This window comes from Xiphophorus maculatus, chromosome 11, assembly GCF_002775205.1.
Source record: "Xiphophorus maculatus strain JP 163 A chromosome 11, X_maculatus-5.0-male, whole genome shotgun sequence".
NCBI lineage: Eukaryota > Metazoa > Chordata > Actinopteri > Cyprinodontiformes > Poeciliidae > Xiphophorus > Xiphophorus maculatus.
Genome location: NC_036453.1, coordinates 27,140,301 through 27,155,470, shown reverse-complemented (window position 1 = coordinate 27,155,470; position 15,170 = coordinate 27,140,301). Strand labels below are relative to the sequence as shown.

Below are 15,170 nucleotides of genomic sequence, written 5' to 3'. Positions count from 1 at the left end.
AAGTAGACAACCTGATATGTTTTTGTTTGCTATCTATAAAGCTGTTTTTGTTGTTGGTTTTAATCCTTTTAACGCCATCAAATAAATGAGAACATATGTTCTGAGCAGGTATTAAACAATTTTCATTAAGATCACATTTCTGTGTTAATGTTTTTTTTTTCCATTGGTCTGATGTGATCTAACCTTCAATAAATTTTAATTAGCTGTAAGCAGAAAATTGTAATTGACGAAGATAAAAGCTTGATAACATCAGTTTGTGTGTACTGTTTCACTTGGTGAGTTAAGTCACTGAGAAATATCGGTATATGAGTTTGAAACAAAATGGAGACCAACCTCCTTAATAAACAGCCAAATTTCCATTCAATTTTGCCTAGAACCAAAAGCTGTGGCTCAGACATCACTTTCAACTATATCAAACACACATGGCACAGCAATATTTTCAGATTAAGAAAAGACAAAAAAAAAATAAGGGCCTGGACAGGATGAAAACTTCATTACAGTCTGTGCATGCTCGCACATGTATACAAAAACTACTGTATTGCACATGCAGATTTGGACTGTGACAATTCACTTCCAATTTCAGAGGTCTAAAGAGAATTCTTTGGCCTTCATTGTTTTGTTTTAGTCAATGTCACCCTGTACCATTCCAGATGTGCATTCTACTAAATTTACATTGGGTGAACTGAAATCAGGTTATTTCAAGGATGATCAGTGGAAATCAGATGTACCTGAGCTCAAGTCTCAGTTAAGAAAGGCTGCAAAACGTATAATGTTTATCTTTTAACTGATCCAAAAAAATCTGAAAATAAGTTTTTACTTTGTCATTAAGGGCTGTTTGATATCACATTTGAATCCATTCTAATAACCCTGTAATGTGACAAAAGGAGGAAGAAGGAAGAAAAGGCTCTGTTGAAAGTTCCCCTGCCACGGACTCCAATTCTGTTTTATAAGTAACCGTTTTAAGATGGGTTTTGAATGTGTCACCTCTTTTCCCATATGTTCAGCCATCAAAAAACATGGTGAATTATTTTCGATCTGAATCTTAGAACCACTGCGTGTATTCAGAGCGTTAAATCCATCCAATTTATAGGATAATTACTTAAAACAAAGCTGATACAATGTATTTCTCGATGATAGATTTAAACAAAAAAAAACAAAAAAAAAAAACACTGAACAAAAAACGTCGAATTGAACGTATTTACACAACCGTGTCCGTTCTCCTTCTCGCCAGCAGGGGGCGTCCCTGAACCGTCTATGCGCGCGTCCTCTGGGTGTCACGTGACAGCCCGCGGCGCGCTCCGCTGTGCACCTGCACGAAGAAGAGCGGCGCAGGAGGCGGAGTGGAGTTTGGATGCTTTGGTGGAGCAGAGCGAGGCTGACGTTTTCCACTCGGTATCGGCACAACTTCTTTCAGCAAGTTTCTCCAAAGAACTGTTGGGATGTTTCACACAAGGATGGAGCTTTGCTTTACGCTGCTGAGCCTCCTCACAGGTAAGTTCCCAGACAACCTCACGAAAGCCGAGCACTTTGATGAATGTTTTTCAGTAAAAACAACGGAGCCAAGAAAACAGGGCAGTCCGACAGAATGGTCAGTCGTTAGCCTCTGACGGTTAACTGCTTTCGTCGAGCTTTGACCAAGTGCTTGATTTTTTTGGAGGGTTTTGTACCAGTCGAAGTTGATAGTTGGTGTTAACTATAGCACATATAAAATGTACACTAGTTAAATGACTCCGAAGGGAGAAACTGGGAGTCAAAGGTCGATTAGTTAGCTAGTAAGCTCGAACAAGCGTGCTATCGAAGCGAGGCTTAATTTTAAAGTTTGATTTTTAATAGGTATGCTATTTATTTTTCCACTAATTTCTAGTCGTTCTACAGAAAATAACAGAACGAACTAGAAATTCGGCAATTATTTACATTTCTCCGCTTTATCCTAAGCAGCCACCATGTAAAGTTACAGGGATTTGAATTATTAATTTGATCGGTTTCTTTTGGTGGCTGCCTTTTACCGATTAGTTTAAAATGTATTGATTTATGATAGCAGCTAAAATGCCAGGGCTTTTTTTTTTTTTTTTTTTTTAATTCAATGTCAGAAACGTCTGCATCTGTGCGATGTCTTTTGGTTTATCGTTCGCTGGTGAACACAAAAGCTTGATCCGCTTTTAAACCTGTGGCTGGAGGACTTCAGAGTGCTGCTTTTTTAGTCTGCCATCTGCCAGCAGTTTTAACCCACCTCTCCGCCTCTACCCCCTTATCCAGTCTGAAATCCCGGCTTTCATATCAACTTAAATACACGTTTGCTCATGTTGGCAGATTTATTTTCTCTGCTGGTTTAAATGATTCAGAGGAAGAAAGTCAGCTATTTAAAGTTTAATGTAGGGATCCGCACCGTAAAGGGATTTTTGTTGGCTCTTGGCGTTTCTGGAAGTGCATTGTGTTGTGTAAAACATCTGATTGGATGAGTTATTTTTTTTCCCTCTTGTCCCCTGGGGGTTTAACTGCAATTTAAACCCCCAGTTTCTGATCAAGAACATATATTTCAATCAATCAAATCAGATCCTCTTCACGTTTTATTTTAAAGACACATAGTGTTTTACTTTCTAGTCATCATTCCATCTACTTTTGTCGGGCTTTTGTGTAAATCAAACAAGCTTTAAGTAAAGTTTGTCGCCAAAGGAGTAATATTTTATTGTCACATTTTGTCATTTTTTCCTTTTTGTGTTTTGAAACAGTATCCATGTGCCTTTGGTGAGATCACAACATAAAACTAATCAGCTCATCTAGTACTGTTTTTCTTCAATTTCCTGCAAAGGTAGTGACTTCATGCAGCAAAACATTTGAGATGTATCTTAGTATGCTACTAGCCTCTGGAGTTGATTTGATTTTACCCAATTGCTAACGTTTGGCTGTGACATATGTAATGTCCCGTCTCTACCTTGAAGGAAGACATGCAGAGCCAGACTACATCTTAGCCAATGTCTAGAGTGTCTTTAAACATTCATCTTATTCTGACTTTAATTGTTCAATATTTGGAACGTGGCCAACACTGACTGAATATTGTCATTCACTTTGTCCACTGCCAAACTCCAGCCCTATAGAGGCAGGCTACCATTTTTAAACAGTGCACAAAATTGACATCATCTTTCACAACTCCTTTTGCTTGCTGATTGGATAGGATGAAATGCATTCTGAGGAATCAAATTCAATGGGAGAAATCTCAGACGAAGCCTCGGAGGGAGATGAGAATCTAGTTAAATTGCGCACAATCAAGCCCGACATCAAGCCCGTGGCCAAATCAAGATCATGAATGCTCTTACAGGGTCGGTTGGGCCAAAATGTATTGATAAAACCTGTTCACAAACAGTTAAAATATCAATGAATTCTTAAAGTTAAATAATATTTTTGAACATCTTATCAGTCCCTCTGTGACGGAGGAGCCGTCACGAGCTGGGCGTTAGAGTCCGTGTTAGCATGCCCGCATAACTGCGCACACACGCCGACAAACACATACATCATCACTAATTTACTTTTGTTGCAGGTTGGACTGGGGCGGTTCATCGTGGGTGCACACGCGGTGTTCCTGCTCCGGTTAAACATTTACTGTAACCTTTTTTTTTAGCACTGGACGTTTTCCTGGTTTTTGTTTTCAAGTAGTGTGTTTCCGGATTGTGACGTGCCGGGAGGGAGTCACATGAGGAGGTGACGTCAGCAGAGCGCATTGGGTGTTGTATATTAAATTGAATATTGTATTTTTGTTTACAAGTTTATTTATTTATTTTTTTTTTGTATTATTTGGTATACTGTATAAACTTTAGGCTGATTTGAAGTTTGATTCAAATCAGAATCAAACTTCTGATTTGAGTTAGAGATGATTAGTATTTTGCTAGTTTGGATTGTCTGTGGGCGGAGCCTGTGGCTTTAAAAGCAGGGCTCTGCTCCACAGGAGTCAGTCGGTGGTTAGACTGAGAAGAAGTCACGCTGGTGATGATGAACTATTGCAAGCAAAGGTACTAATGATTTTTGATTTCTAGCCTGCTCTGGATGTCCTTTGTGTGTGATCTGCACCTGCCACCTTTGTGAGAACCGAATAAATCTTCTAAAATGATCTCCAACTTGGAACAGTCATTCTTTTTTGACTAAACCATAAAGAACCTCGTCACACATGGTGTCAGAAGTAGGATTATGGCGAGCCGGAGAAGAGGATCTCGTTTGGTGAAGCAAAGATCTGGTCTTCGATCACAATCAAAGATGGAAGAACAGGTGACTGACAAAGCATGGGAAAGCATGCCAACGACGGATGGATCAGATGAGGAAGGTGAACCAAAGCCTGGCCCCAGTGGATCAAGTGCATCTGGCAGTGAGTTTCTCACTTTGATGAAGGGCTTTATGGCAGGTCAGCAAAAGCGAGAGAAAGGGCTGCTGAAGGAACTGCGACATCTTAGGATGTCCCTGCAGCAACCACAGCAAGTACCACGTCCTCACCTTCAGTTAGGAGTTGGTGCAGAGCAAAGTGACGATGATGATGATGACGACGGTGATCAAAGCTATCAACCTCAGTCAGTAAGTTACACCACTGATCCAAAAATTCCCCCTTATCAATTAGGAGAAGATCTTGAAAACTATCTGCTGCGGTTTGAGCGCATTGCCAAGACCTGGAGGTGGCCAGAGTGTGAATGGGCGTGCCGTCTCATTCCACTCCTTTCTGGGAAAGCGCTGGAGGCCTATGCTGCCATGGATGAGGACTGTGCTCACTGCTACAAGGACTTGAAAACTGCTTTGTTAACAAAGTTTGACATCTCACCTGAGACATACAGACAGAAGTTCAGAGCAACAAGTATACCTGCTGGTGAAACTCCTACTGAAACCTACCACCGCCTTAGAGGTCTCTACCGACGATGGATCCGTCCGGACCAGCATTCCAAGGAGGACATCGGGGAGCTCATCATCCAGGAACAACTGCTGAGCATTCTGCCCTCTGATGTAAGGACCTGGGTGAAGGAACATGAACCTGAGGATGGTCTGACTGCTGCAAAGTTGGCTCTACAGTACATGAACGCACGGCGAGGAGGAGCAGCACGGTTCTCCAACCCTGGACCGCGACCTGTTCAACCAGCTGGACATCAACGGTATCCCAGAGACCCAAGACAGGAGGTTAAAGGTATCACCAGTTCTCTGAATCCACCATCTAATGGTAAGACATTGATTTGCTATTATTGCCAGCAGCTGGGCCACAAGGCTTCTGTGTGCCCAATAAAGAAGACTAAGTTTACTGGTTCCTGCTATGCTCCTAGAGTTGAAAATCAAGCTGGAGTCAAAAACTTTGAAACTAGAACTCATAAAACTGTGACTGTGAATGGACAGCATGTGACTGCATTAATAGACAGTGGTAGTTCCACATCACTTATAAAAAAGAGTCTTGTACCTGTTGGATGTATGAACTATGAAAAAAAAACTGAGATCTTGTGTGTGCATGGAGATTGTCATGTTTATCCAAAAGCAGAAGTGACTGTCATTATTGATGATCAACCATATTTGCTAACTGTCGGTGTGGTGGAAAACCTACCTTTTGATATAATTTTGGGTACTGATCTACCTGTGATGTTTCATCTTTTGGAAGAGGTACGAACCAAGGGGAGTAAAGTTAGCAATGTTTCCGGACCTGTGATTACTCGTTCTCAGGCCAAAGAACAAGTTGAGTCCTTACCTGACTTTGATGAGAGTTTGTTTGAAATTCCAAAGAGGTCTAGAAAATCCAGAAAACAGAAAAAATTTGAGAAAAAGTTAATGCTGAGTGGGAATGTGTTAACAGATTTAACGGTAGATGACATGTGGAAAATACCTGAAAATATTGCTACTTTACAGAAACAGGATGTGTCTTTACAACCTTTGTTTGATCGAGTGGAGGAAAAAACTGATGCTAAGTGGAGAGGAAGAGAAACTTTTGTGTTAAAAGATGGTGTATTGTATGCTTGTAATGAAAAACAGCGGTTGGTAGTTCCAACTTGCTGTAGGGCACTTGTCATGCATTTGGCACACACCATTCCATGGGCAGGGCACTTGGGGCGTCACAAAACATTTATGCGTGTCAGCTCACGTTTTTTTTGGCCGTCAATGTACAATGACATTAATGCATTGTGTGCTTCTTGTCCCACATGCCAGAAGACTCGTCCTGCTCAGAAATCAGATCGGGCGCTCCTCCAGCCACTACCAGTCGTCTCCACTCCTTTTCGTAAGGTTGCAATGGACATTGTTGGACCCCTAGTGAAGAGTGGGCGTGGTCATCAGTACATCCTGGTAGTATGTGACTATGCCACCAGATTTCCAGAGGCTTTTCCACTGCATACCATTACTGCCCCTGCAATAGTTCGAGTTCTGGTCCAGCTATTTTCAAGAGTTGGAATCCCAGATCAGATTTTGACAGACCAGGGAACTAATTTCACCTCTAACCTCCTAAAACTCTTTCATAAACAGCTTGGGATCTCAGCCATCAGGACGACGCCTTACCATCCGCAAACTGATGGACTGGTCGAAAGGTTCAACCAGACATTGAAGAGGATGCTGCAGAAGTTTGTGGATGACACTGGCAGAGATTGGGACCGCTGGTTACCATTCCTTCTCTTTGCCTATCGTGAGGTGCCGCAAGCATCAACTGGATTCTCCCCATTCGAACTCCTGTATGGGTGGGATGTTCAGGGACCATTAGACCTGCTGAGAAAAAGCTGGGATGCATCAGAGACCTCATCCAATGCCAAAGGTGTGGTCCAGTATGTGCTGCAGATGAGAGGTCGGCTTGCTGAGTACCAGGAAGAAGCTGAAAAGAACCTGCTGCAGGCTCAGCAGAAGCAAAAAAGGTGGTATGACCAGCAGGCACGGCAAAGGGTCTTAAGTCCTGGACAGAAGGTGCTGCTTCTCCTGCCTTCATCCACCAGCAAGCTTTTGGCAAAGTGGCAAGGGCCCTATACCATCAGCCGACAGCTAGGACCCACCACCTATGAAGTCTACCATCCTGACAAAAAGAAAGCTACACAGGCTTATCATGTGAACTTGCTAAAGGAGTGGAAAGAACTATCATGTCCAGCTCCAGAAACATCATGCCTGTTGAGGCCAGTGGAAGAGGAAGAAGAGGTTCCTGGTGTTGAAGTGATGGCTGAACAGTCAACCCCCAATCTCAGCCACTTGACCTCACACCAAGCCTCACAACTTCAGCAGATCTTCCAGAAACTGTCTCCTCTCTTTTCTCCTAATCCAGGCCGGACCTCCTTGATTGAGCATGCAATTCGACTGAAAGAGAAGCAGCCAATTCGTCAACGCCCATATAGAGTTCCACAGCAGTTGGTGGGGCAGCTGCGAGATGAAGTCGAGACCATGCTAACGTCAGGTATTATTGAACCTTCAAACTCTGAATGGTGCAGTCCAGTAGTCATTGTGTGTAAGAAAGATGGCTCACTGCGGATTTGCATTGATTTCAGAAAGCTTAATGCAGTTTCAGAGTTTGATGCCTATCCCATGCCCAGGGTGGATGAGCTGCTGGAAAGGATTGGAAAAGCCAAGTTCATTACCACTCTGGACCTGTGTAAAGGGTACTGGCAGGTTCCATTGGAGCCTTCAAGCAGACCGTACACAGCATTTCGTACCCCTTCTGGTCTTTTCCAATTTACTGTAATGCCATTTGGCCTGCATGGTGCTCCAGCCACCTTCCAGCGGCTAATGGACAAAGTCTTGCGAGGAAGTGAAGACTACAGCGCTGCTTATCTTGATGATGTAATCATTTACAGCAATAGCTGGGAGGAGCATGTCTCACATCTAGCAAGAGTGTTGGAAAAGATTGGAGGTGCAGGACTGACACTTAACATATCAAAGTGTGTTTGGGCACAACAGGAGACCAGATACCTGGGTTACCAGCTGGGGAGAGGAGAGGTGCGACCACAGATGGACAAAGTTGAAGCGATCCAAAAGTGCCCTCGTCCTCGAACCAAAAAGGAAGTGCGGTCGTTCCTGGGACTAGCTGGTTGGTATCGAAGGTTTGTGCCTCATTTTGCCACACTTGCTTCTCCACTCACAAGTTTGACAGCTAAAGACCAAAAGAATCCTGTGGTGTGGACTAAGGAGTGTGAAGCTTCTTTTAACACTTTGAAAGATCATCTATGTTCATCTCCTGTCCTCCGAAGTCCTGATTTCAGTAAGAAATTTCTGGTTCAAGTGGATGCATCCACAGTTGGCTTAGGAGCTGTCCTGGCTCAAGGAGATCCTGGGGAGGAGCAACCCATACTCTACCTGAGCCGTAAGCTGTTACCCTCGTGAGGTGAGGTATTCTGTAGTAGAAAAAGAAGGCCTGGCCATTAAATGGGCTCTGGAAAGTCTCAAGTATTATTTGATGGGCAGAGACTTTGATTTGGAGACAGACCATCGTGCCCTGACCTGGATCAACACCATGAAGGACAGTAACCATCGTCTGACTAGGTGGTATTTGTCCTTGCAACCGTACAAATTTACCATCTGTCATAGGAGTGGCAGACTTAATAAAGTGGCAGACTTTCTTTCTAGGTTGCCAAATTTTGCCAACCTTGGAGAGGAGAGGGGTGGTGTGACGGAGGAGCCGTCACGAGCTGGGCGTTAGAGTCCGTGTTAGCATGCCCGCATAACTGCGCACACACGCCGACAAACACATACATCATCACTAATTTACTTTTGTTGCAGGTTGGACTGGGGCGGTTCATCGTGGGTGCACACGCGGTGTTCCTGCTCCGGTTAAACATTTACTGTAACCTTTTTTTTTAGCACTGGACGTTTTCCTGGTTTTTGTTTTCAAGTAGTGTGTTTCCGGATTGTGACGTGCCGGGAGGGAGTCACATGAGGAGGTGACGTCAGCAGAGCGCATTGGGTGTTGTATATTAAATTGAATATTGTATTTTTGTTTACAAGTTTATTTATTTATTTTTTTTTTGTATTATTTGGTATACTGTATAAACTTTAGGCTGATTTGAAGTTTGATTCAAATCAGAATCAAACTTCTGATTTGAGTTAGAGATGATTAGTATTTTGCTAGTTTGGATTGTCTGTGGGCGGAGCCTGTGGCTTTAAAAGCAGGGCTCTGCTCCACAGGAGTCAGTCGGTGGTTAGACTGAGAAGAAGTCACGCTGGTGATGATGAACTATTGCAAGCAAAGGTACTAATGATTTTTGATTTCTAGCCTGCTCTGGATGTCCTTTGTGTGTGATCTGCACCTGCCACCTTTGTGAGAACCGAATAAATCTTCTAAAATGATCTCCAACTTGGAACAGTCATTCTTTTTTGACTAAACCATAAAGAACCTCGTCACACCCTCCAAGATTTTGTGATTCTTTTTGTGATTTTTTGCAAAGTATTTGTGGAACTAATTTGGAAATATTTGCACTTATTTATGACAGTAAATGTGACTTTTTATGACTCTCTGTATAAATCATGGACTATAATCTGATATCACTTAAGACTGAGGCAGCTGTTTAGTACAGGTAAAAACGTTTGACAATTTTTGAGAAAAATATGCAATAAACTCCCAGTTATTAGCGCAATTTGCTGATTTTGCGTCTATTTCCAGGATAATTCTCAAGAAACTGGAGGAACTGATAAACAGTACTCCCTACTGGCAGTAAACAGATAAAAACTGCATTCATTTGATTGATAACATAATATTTAAGCACTCTTAGTGTTTAGTCTAGAATCTAAAGGGCCACATAGAAAGTTATGGTGGGCCAGATTTGGCCCATGGACCTTGAGTTTGACACGTGTCATACACTATGCATAATTTGGGAACATTTAGCACCAATCCAAACCCATGGAGGAGGTGTTAAAATGTCAGACTTGGTTAGATTATAAATGCTTCAGAATTAGCTGAAATTTGTCAAAAGTAGCTGATCTGTGGTAGTGTTTACTAACGCCACCTGGTCAATGCCTCGTGTGATGTCATTGACTCAAATGCACATGAATACTTTTCTTCGGTGTGCTTTTAAGAAACTTCACATTGTGTAAAATGTGATAGTTGAAATCTATGGACCATTATGCAGCTAGGTTGTTTTTATTGATTGTGTGCATTTGTTAGTGTAAAAAACCCCAAACTCGACTGGTATCTTTAATGTTTAGCACAGCTAGCCCATTCTTTGTTTTTAAAATGAGCAAATACACAGCTTGATCTCATTAGTACGGGCGTGGCATTTAGTGTGCTGGAATTTGAACTGAAACCGCACAATCACTCCTCCCTCTGTGAAGAATAGAGTGAAACATTAGCCACCCAGTTGTCTTTTGGCTTTAGTTAGTGATATGTCATGGTGCATCTTGCACTACAGGAGGAGACTTTTGCTGGGTTAGCCAACGAGCTACAGACAAGAGTTACATTCCAGCGGTCTGACTAGTTGCAGAATCAAATGAAATGCAGAAGTTCTTTGTTACTGATCTTTGAGCGCATCACTGCATGTACTGATTCCGGTTATTGTGTGTAATATAAGGCCGACATAGTGTTGCTTTGAGTCTGTCTTTGTCCCATGATTCATATTGTTGTGTCCACGCTAGTTTGGCCTCATTACCATCTTAATGGCACCATGGTCTCGTTATGTGAGCTCCGTTCCACTTCGGCAGACAAGAACAGTAACTGCAGGCCTCATGGCATTCTTCTGACTTGGCTTTGAAATGAATGGTAATGTGCAAAGCTCTCTTTAATGGCTAAACAACAAGTGGAATATGTCTGCTCCATTTTTTTCTGTCGATTTGTTTATGACGCAAGATGTTGACAGAAGAAACGAGGCAAAATGGCGGGCAAAAAAGTGAATTTACTGAAACAACCAGAAATGGTTTCTTTCCTCTCATTAGCTGCATGTAAACAATAGAGATATAATAGCATCAGCAAATAGTTTGTCTTCCAGCTTAACGAAACAGAGAGAAACATAAAAATTAGTCATACTTGGGTTCTTAAGTGAGTTCCTACAGCAAAGCATCAGTAGACAGGATGTTTAGTGGAAAACGTATGAAAAATAGCCTTTTCCACATGTTAAATTCAAATCCTTACTGCTGTTTTTTTTATTGCCTCCAGTGAGCGATGAGCACATGTCTACTATGGAAAGAGAGTTTTCTTCTTTTTCATATTTGTCTATTTTAGTTGGTGTGCTGGTTAAAAATTGGATGAAAACCCAAATAGCACCTCTGGTGTTTCAAGAGACAACTTGATGTTCAAGTCCATGCTTTCAGCTAGGCCTGGGCTACATGCCTTAAAAATAAAATCTCAGACGAGTTTTTATTTTTATGTTTCATACCATTTTTGATTTAAAAATTACAAAATGTCAGAATTTTTTTTTTCATTTCATTTCAGTCATTCCTTCTATAAGTTGACCTGAATTCAAAGTGCAAATAAATAGAAGCTGTAAAATGCTTTTGTCAAAAAATAGATTAAATCTTGAGCTAGCTGACAGCTCTCTGAAACCAAAGGAGTGCCTTGGTGCGAATCTTTTTTTAAACATTTTCCAAAAAAATTAATTCTTCAAAAACAGAAACAATGGACACATCAGTTACACATTAGTGAGTGAAATACCATCACAAAGGGCCACATCTGCTTGTACCTAAACACTATTCACTTTGGTGTTTATCAGTTTACTCACTTTCTTATTTGTTCCTGTTTTACTTAGTTCTCTGGAAGCAAATAGTTTTATTGTTTTTAATCTTCTGGAACAAAATTCAAATCTTTTTATACATGTGTATGTTTTAGTGAATATTGGGTTTGTTTTTTATTAAAACCAAACGCATGATTGTAATGTAATTGGTAATCTTGTGCTAGCACAACCCATTTTACATGAAGGCCTACAGCAGTTTTTCCTACTAACAAAGATGAAACTTACTGGTTCCGCTGAGTAAAATCTCAGTTGTTGAGATTAGCTGGGAGCAGATAACCTGCAGATACATTAGAGCTGTAAAATCCTGGTTTGGATTACACCAACCACGTGTCGCTATCTCCGTCAGTGGTTTGCTCTCTGTTCCAGGCAAGGCTTTTGTGTTGCTGCACACCAAAATATTCTGCACATAGAAAGAAGAAAAGACAGTTCATAGATACATGTTTGCAGAGCTGGTATGTTGATAGTGATTGCGTTTTTATGCTTGGGCAATCTGCAAAGCAAATTGCGGGCTTTGTAGTGCACACTTGCTGCACTGATGAAGATCTGCCCTGTCAGCAGTTTTTTTGCATGGAAGGAACTGGGATAGTCCCACTTCCTAACATCCTCCTTTTAGACTCACTTTCCATGAAACACCGCAAGTTGGAACAGACCAGAGTTGGAGTTCATGTGAACTATGTAACATTTTGGGGAAGATTAAATCCCTTTAAAGTGGATTGCCGGTGAAGTTGTAACAATGTTATCTGATAGGCCTAAAACCAAAGGCTCTGGCCAGCTAACTGGTTGCCTGGTTACTACTACAAAAAAACAAGACACGCACATCCAGGGAGTGTACTTGAGTGTGCTCCAATTGCCTAAGAAACCTACCCTCCCCCTTGTTCGGCTGTATGTGTTTGTTGTACAGTAGATGAAGCTCTTATATTATTTTAAACAATTGGATGCCTTTACTTCATAACTCTGCTTTTGTCCCTTTTACAATCTGCTGCCATGTTTCCATGACGAAATAACTCATAAAGACATCGGGTGGAGACGCAAAGCAGGGAATTTGAGCCCTTGTCGTTTGGCCTCATGCAGATGATGATAACAACCGGAGGTCAGGTTCACCTTCCATCATCCGCTGCTTGTCTCCTGTTGGCTGAAACATGTTGCTGCTGCAAACTGCCAAACGCCCTCTCCACCCAGAAGCCCCTTGTCCTTGACAGCCAAACGGGGACGCTCGGAATCGGATTACACTCCAGGGACAGCGGCCCGTCCTCTACGATCTGATGAGGGGGGACAAGCGCACATGAATATTCACAGCCTCAGACGTTAATATTTTAGCATGCCAGGCTTGTCCTGTTCACCTGTGTGGAAGCGCTAAGAGCAGATCGCACCCTCACTTTGCTACATTACCCTCAGCTCTCTCTCTTTTCCTCTCTCTCCTCCACCCTCCATTTCATATCTGGATTACTGAATGGACAAATTACTGCCTTCTGGAGCTTTAGGGAAGGTGATTAATAGCGCCGCTTGTTTTGAAGTGCAGCCACTTTGTATTCAGAGCTCATTCCTTCCTTACAGGTAGACAGGAAAACGGCTTTCCGGGGCTGCTGAAGCTTTTTGTGGGATGCCTTGATTCTGCTTTAACCTCACCGTATTAAAGTTGGTGTCAGAATGACTGGTCGGTCAAGCCTTTATACGTTTAGCTGCATCCATATGCTGCCAGGTATTTGAGCCTCCACGTTTCACGAGTTAGTTATCCACCATGGTTTTTTACTGCATCTCCCAGCCAGCTGGTTTATTTTATTCACCTGCTTTTCTGAGGCTCGGTGGTATTTACTTTCCAATAATTCAGAGAAAAACAGAGGATTCGCTTTAGAAATTGATAAATGGGATTCTACAATGTCCAGCCTTTGTTATAACTCATCTATTCTTCTGCTAAGGTGTATAATCACTCTTTCTGATGGGTTCTGCTTTAATAACCATTAAAAAAAAAATTATTTGTTCATTAATACAGTGGGACTTTTTTACTGTGGTCTACTTTCTTAGGGTGTTTTCACATCTGGGACACTCAGTTTGATTTGGGACCAGAGTTGCAGCGTTTTTACATTTCCTGGCGGTGCGTTTTGCTTTGACACGCCACGATGCCAAACAAATCAAATCTTTAGAAGAACCTGTTCCTCCTCCTCACCTGTGATGGCGCTGCACCAAGAACCACTGAAGGAAATTACACGAAAATCTTTGAAGACACTGAGCGTATCTAAAATGTTAACAAAACTGGAGTGAAGTGAGAATTTATAATTTAGAGGTTGTAGGATTTCTCTTTTGTCTTTGGTAAAAGACGACGAGCCATTACTCCCACTAGCGCTAGAATTGTACGTTTGTTTTTATTGTACACCCAGAATGCTCTGCGCTATAGTACGCTTCCCGATTTTAGTGCAGTCTTCGTCAGCTTGGCGTTCACATATGCATTTGAACAGCACTAGAGTTCACTTTAGTCTAATCAAGACCTATGTTTGTAGGCGGACTAGAGTTTAATAGTCCCTAAACTAACTTGACATTCCAGGTAAAAAAAATAGAGTCCAATTAAATCAACCAAAACAGAGCTATGTTTCTGTTTTTTTGGCTTTTAATACTTTACATGTTGGTCTAACTTTGCGTTTAACACCATTAAAAAGTCTAGTTGTTCCAGGAGACTAAAGTGTTTTTTTCTCTCACATGAAAATAGACATTATATACTTGGAATTTCTTGGGTAGTATAGCAAAAATAATATTCTAGGGCATAAGCCTGTTAACAATAATTCAATTAATTGCATGATAAATTCAAATGGGCTCTATAATTTCCATTTTCATGATTACTTTTCTCGTTTGTCTGTCTGTTTCTACCAATAACTGGATGACAAAATGCTTCAGTCAGATGCGTCGATCTCAACTGGCCCGTTTTTTTGAAGGTCAATTTTGTTTCCAGAGACTTCAGTATCCATTTTATTTGTTGCTTTGAGGAAATATTTTGGATGTTTAAAATCCAAAATATGAAAAAGATGAAAAACATGGTGAAAAAAAATTATAAAAATATATTAATGTTAGCTCTAAGTGTTCATCCTTTAAGAGACATCTGCTTTCTCATCATACAAACATCCAGACATGTTTGTATGATTCTGCTTTCTAGCTTTTGTTCAGTGGCCTACTTAAGGCAGCATAGAGAGTGTGTGTGTGTAAAGGTTCTGTTTTTAATGAATAAGATATTTTATCTGCAATGTGTGATAAACACCACAGCCTTCAAAGGTTGTTTTAACCTGCAGCACCTTCTAAGACAAAAAGAGATAGTAAATGATGAATTATATGGTCACCTTTTACAGCGTTTTAAACAGAGAGAGATTTAATTGGCTGATGCCTGGTGGAAAACAAAGACCAGTTGCAGGTATGAGATTCCTCAGAAGCGTAATCTGACAGCAGGAGCTGTTAGAATCCGAGTCTATCAAGGAAGGGGCAGAAAGATGGGATCTAAGGATTGCAGAGGGACTGTCTGTCATTTGAAACAAGGTCAAAGCATGGCCGCTCCCC

General features: G+C 41.5%; 1 protein-coding gene across 1 annotated transcript in view; it reads left to right on the top strand.

The window, feature by feature from the left end:
• The first annotated feature begins 1,329 nt into the window (after positions 1-1,329).
• cxadr (CXADR, Ig-like cell adhesion molecule) overlaps positions 1,330-15,170 on the top strand; it is a 52,743-nt gene continuing 38,902 nt past the window's right edge. The window contains exon 1 of the mRNA XM_023342049.1: positions 1,330-1,491. Coding sequence (XP_023197817.1) covers positions 1,440-1,491 — 52 coding nt within the window. The 5' untranslated portion in view covers positions 1,330-1,439. The remainder of the gene's footprint in view (positions 1,492-15,170) is intronic.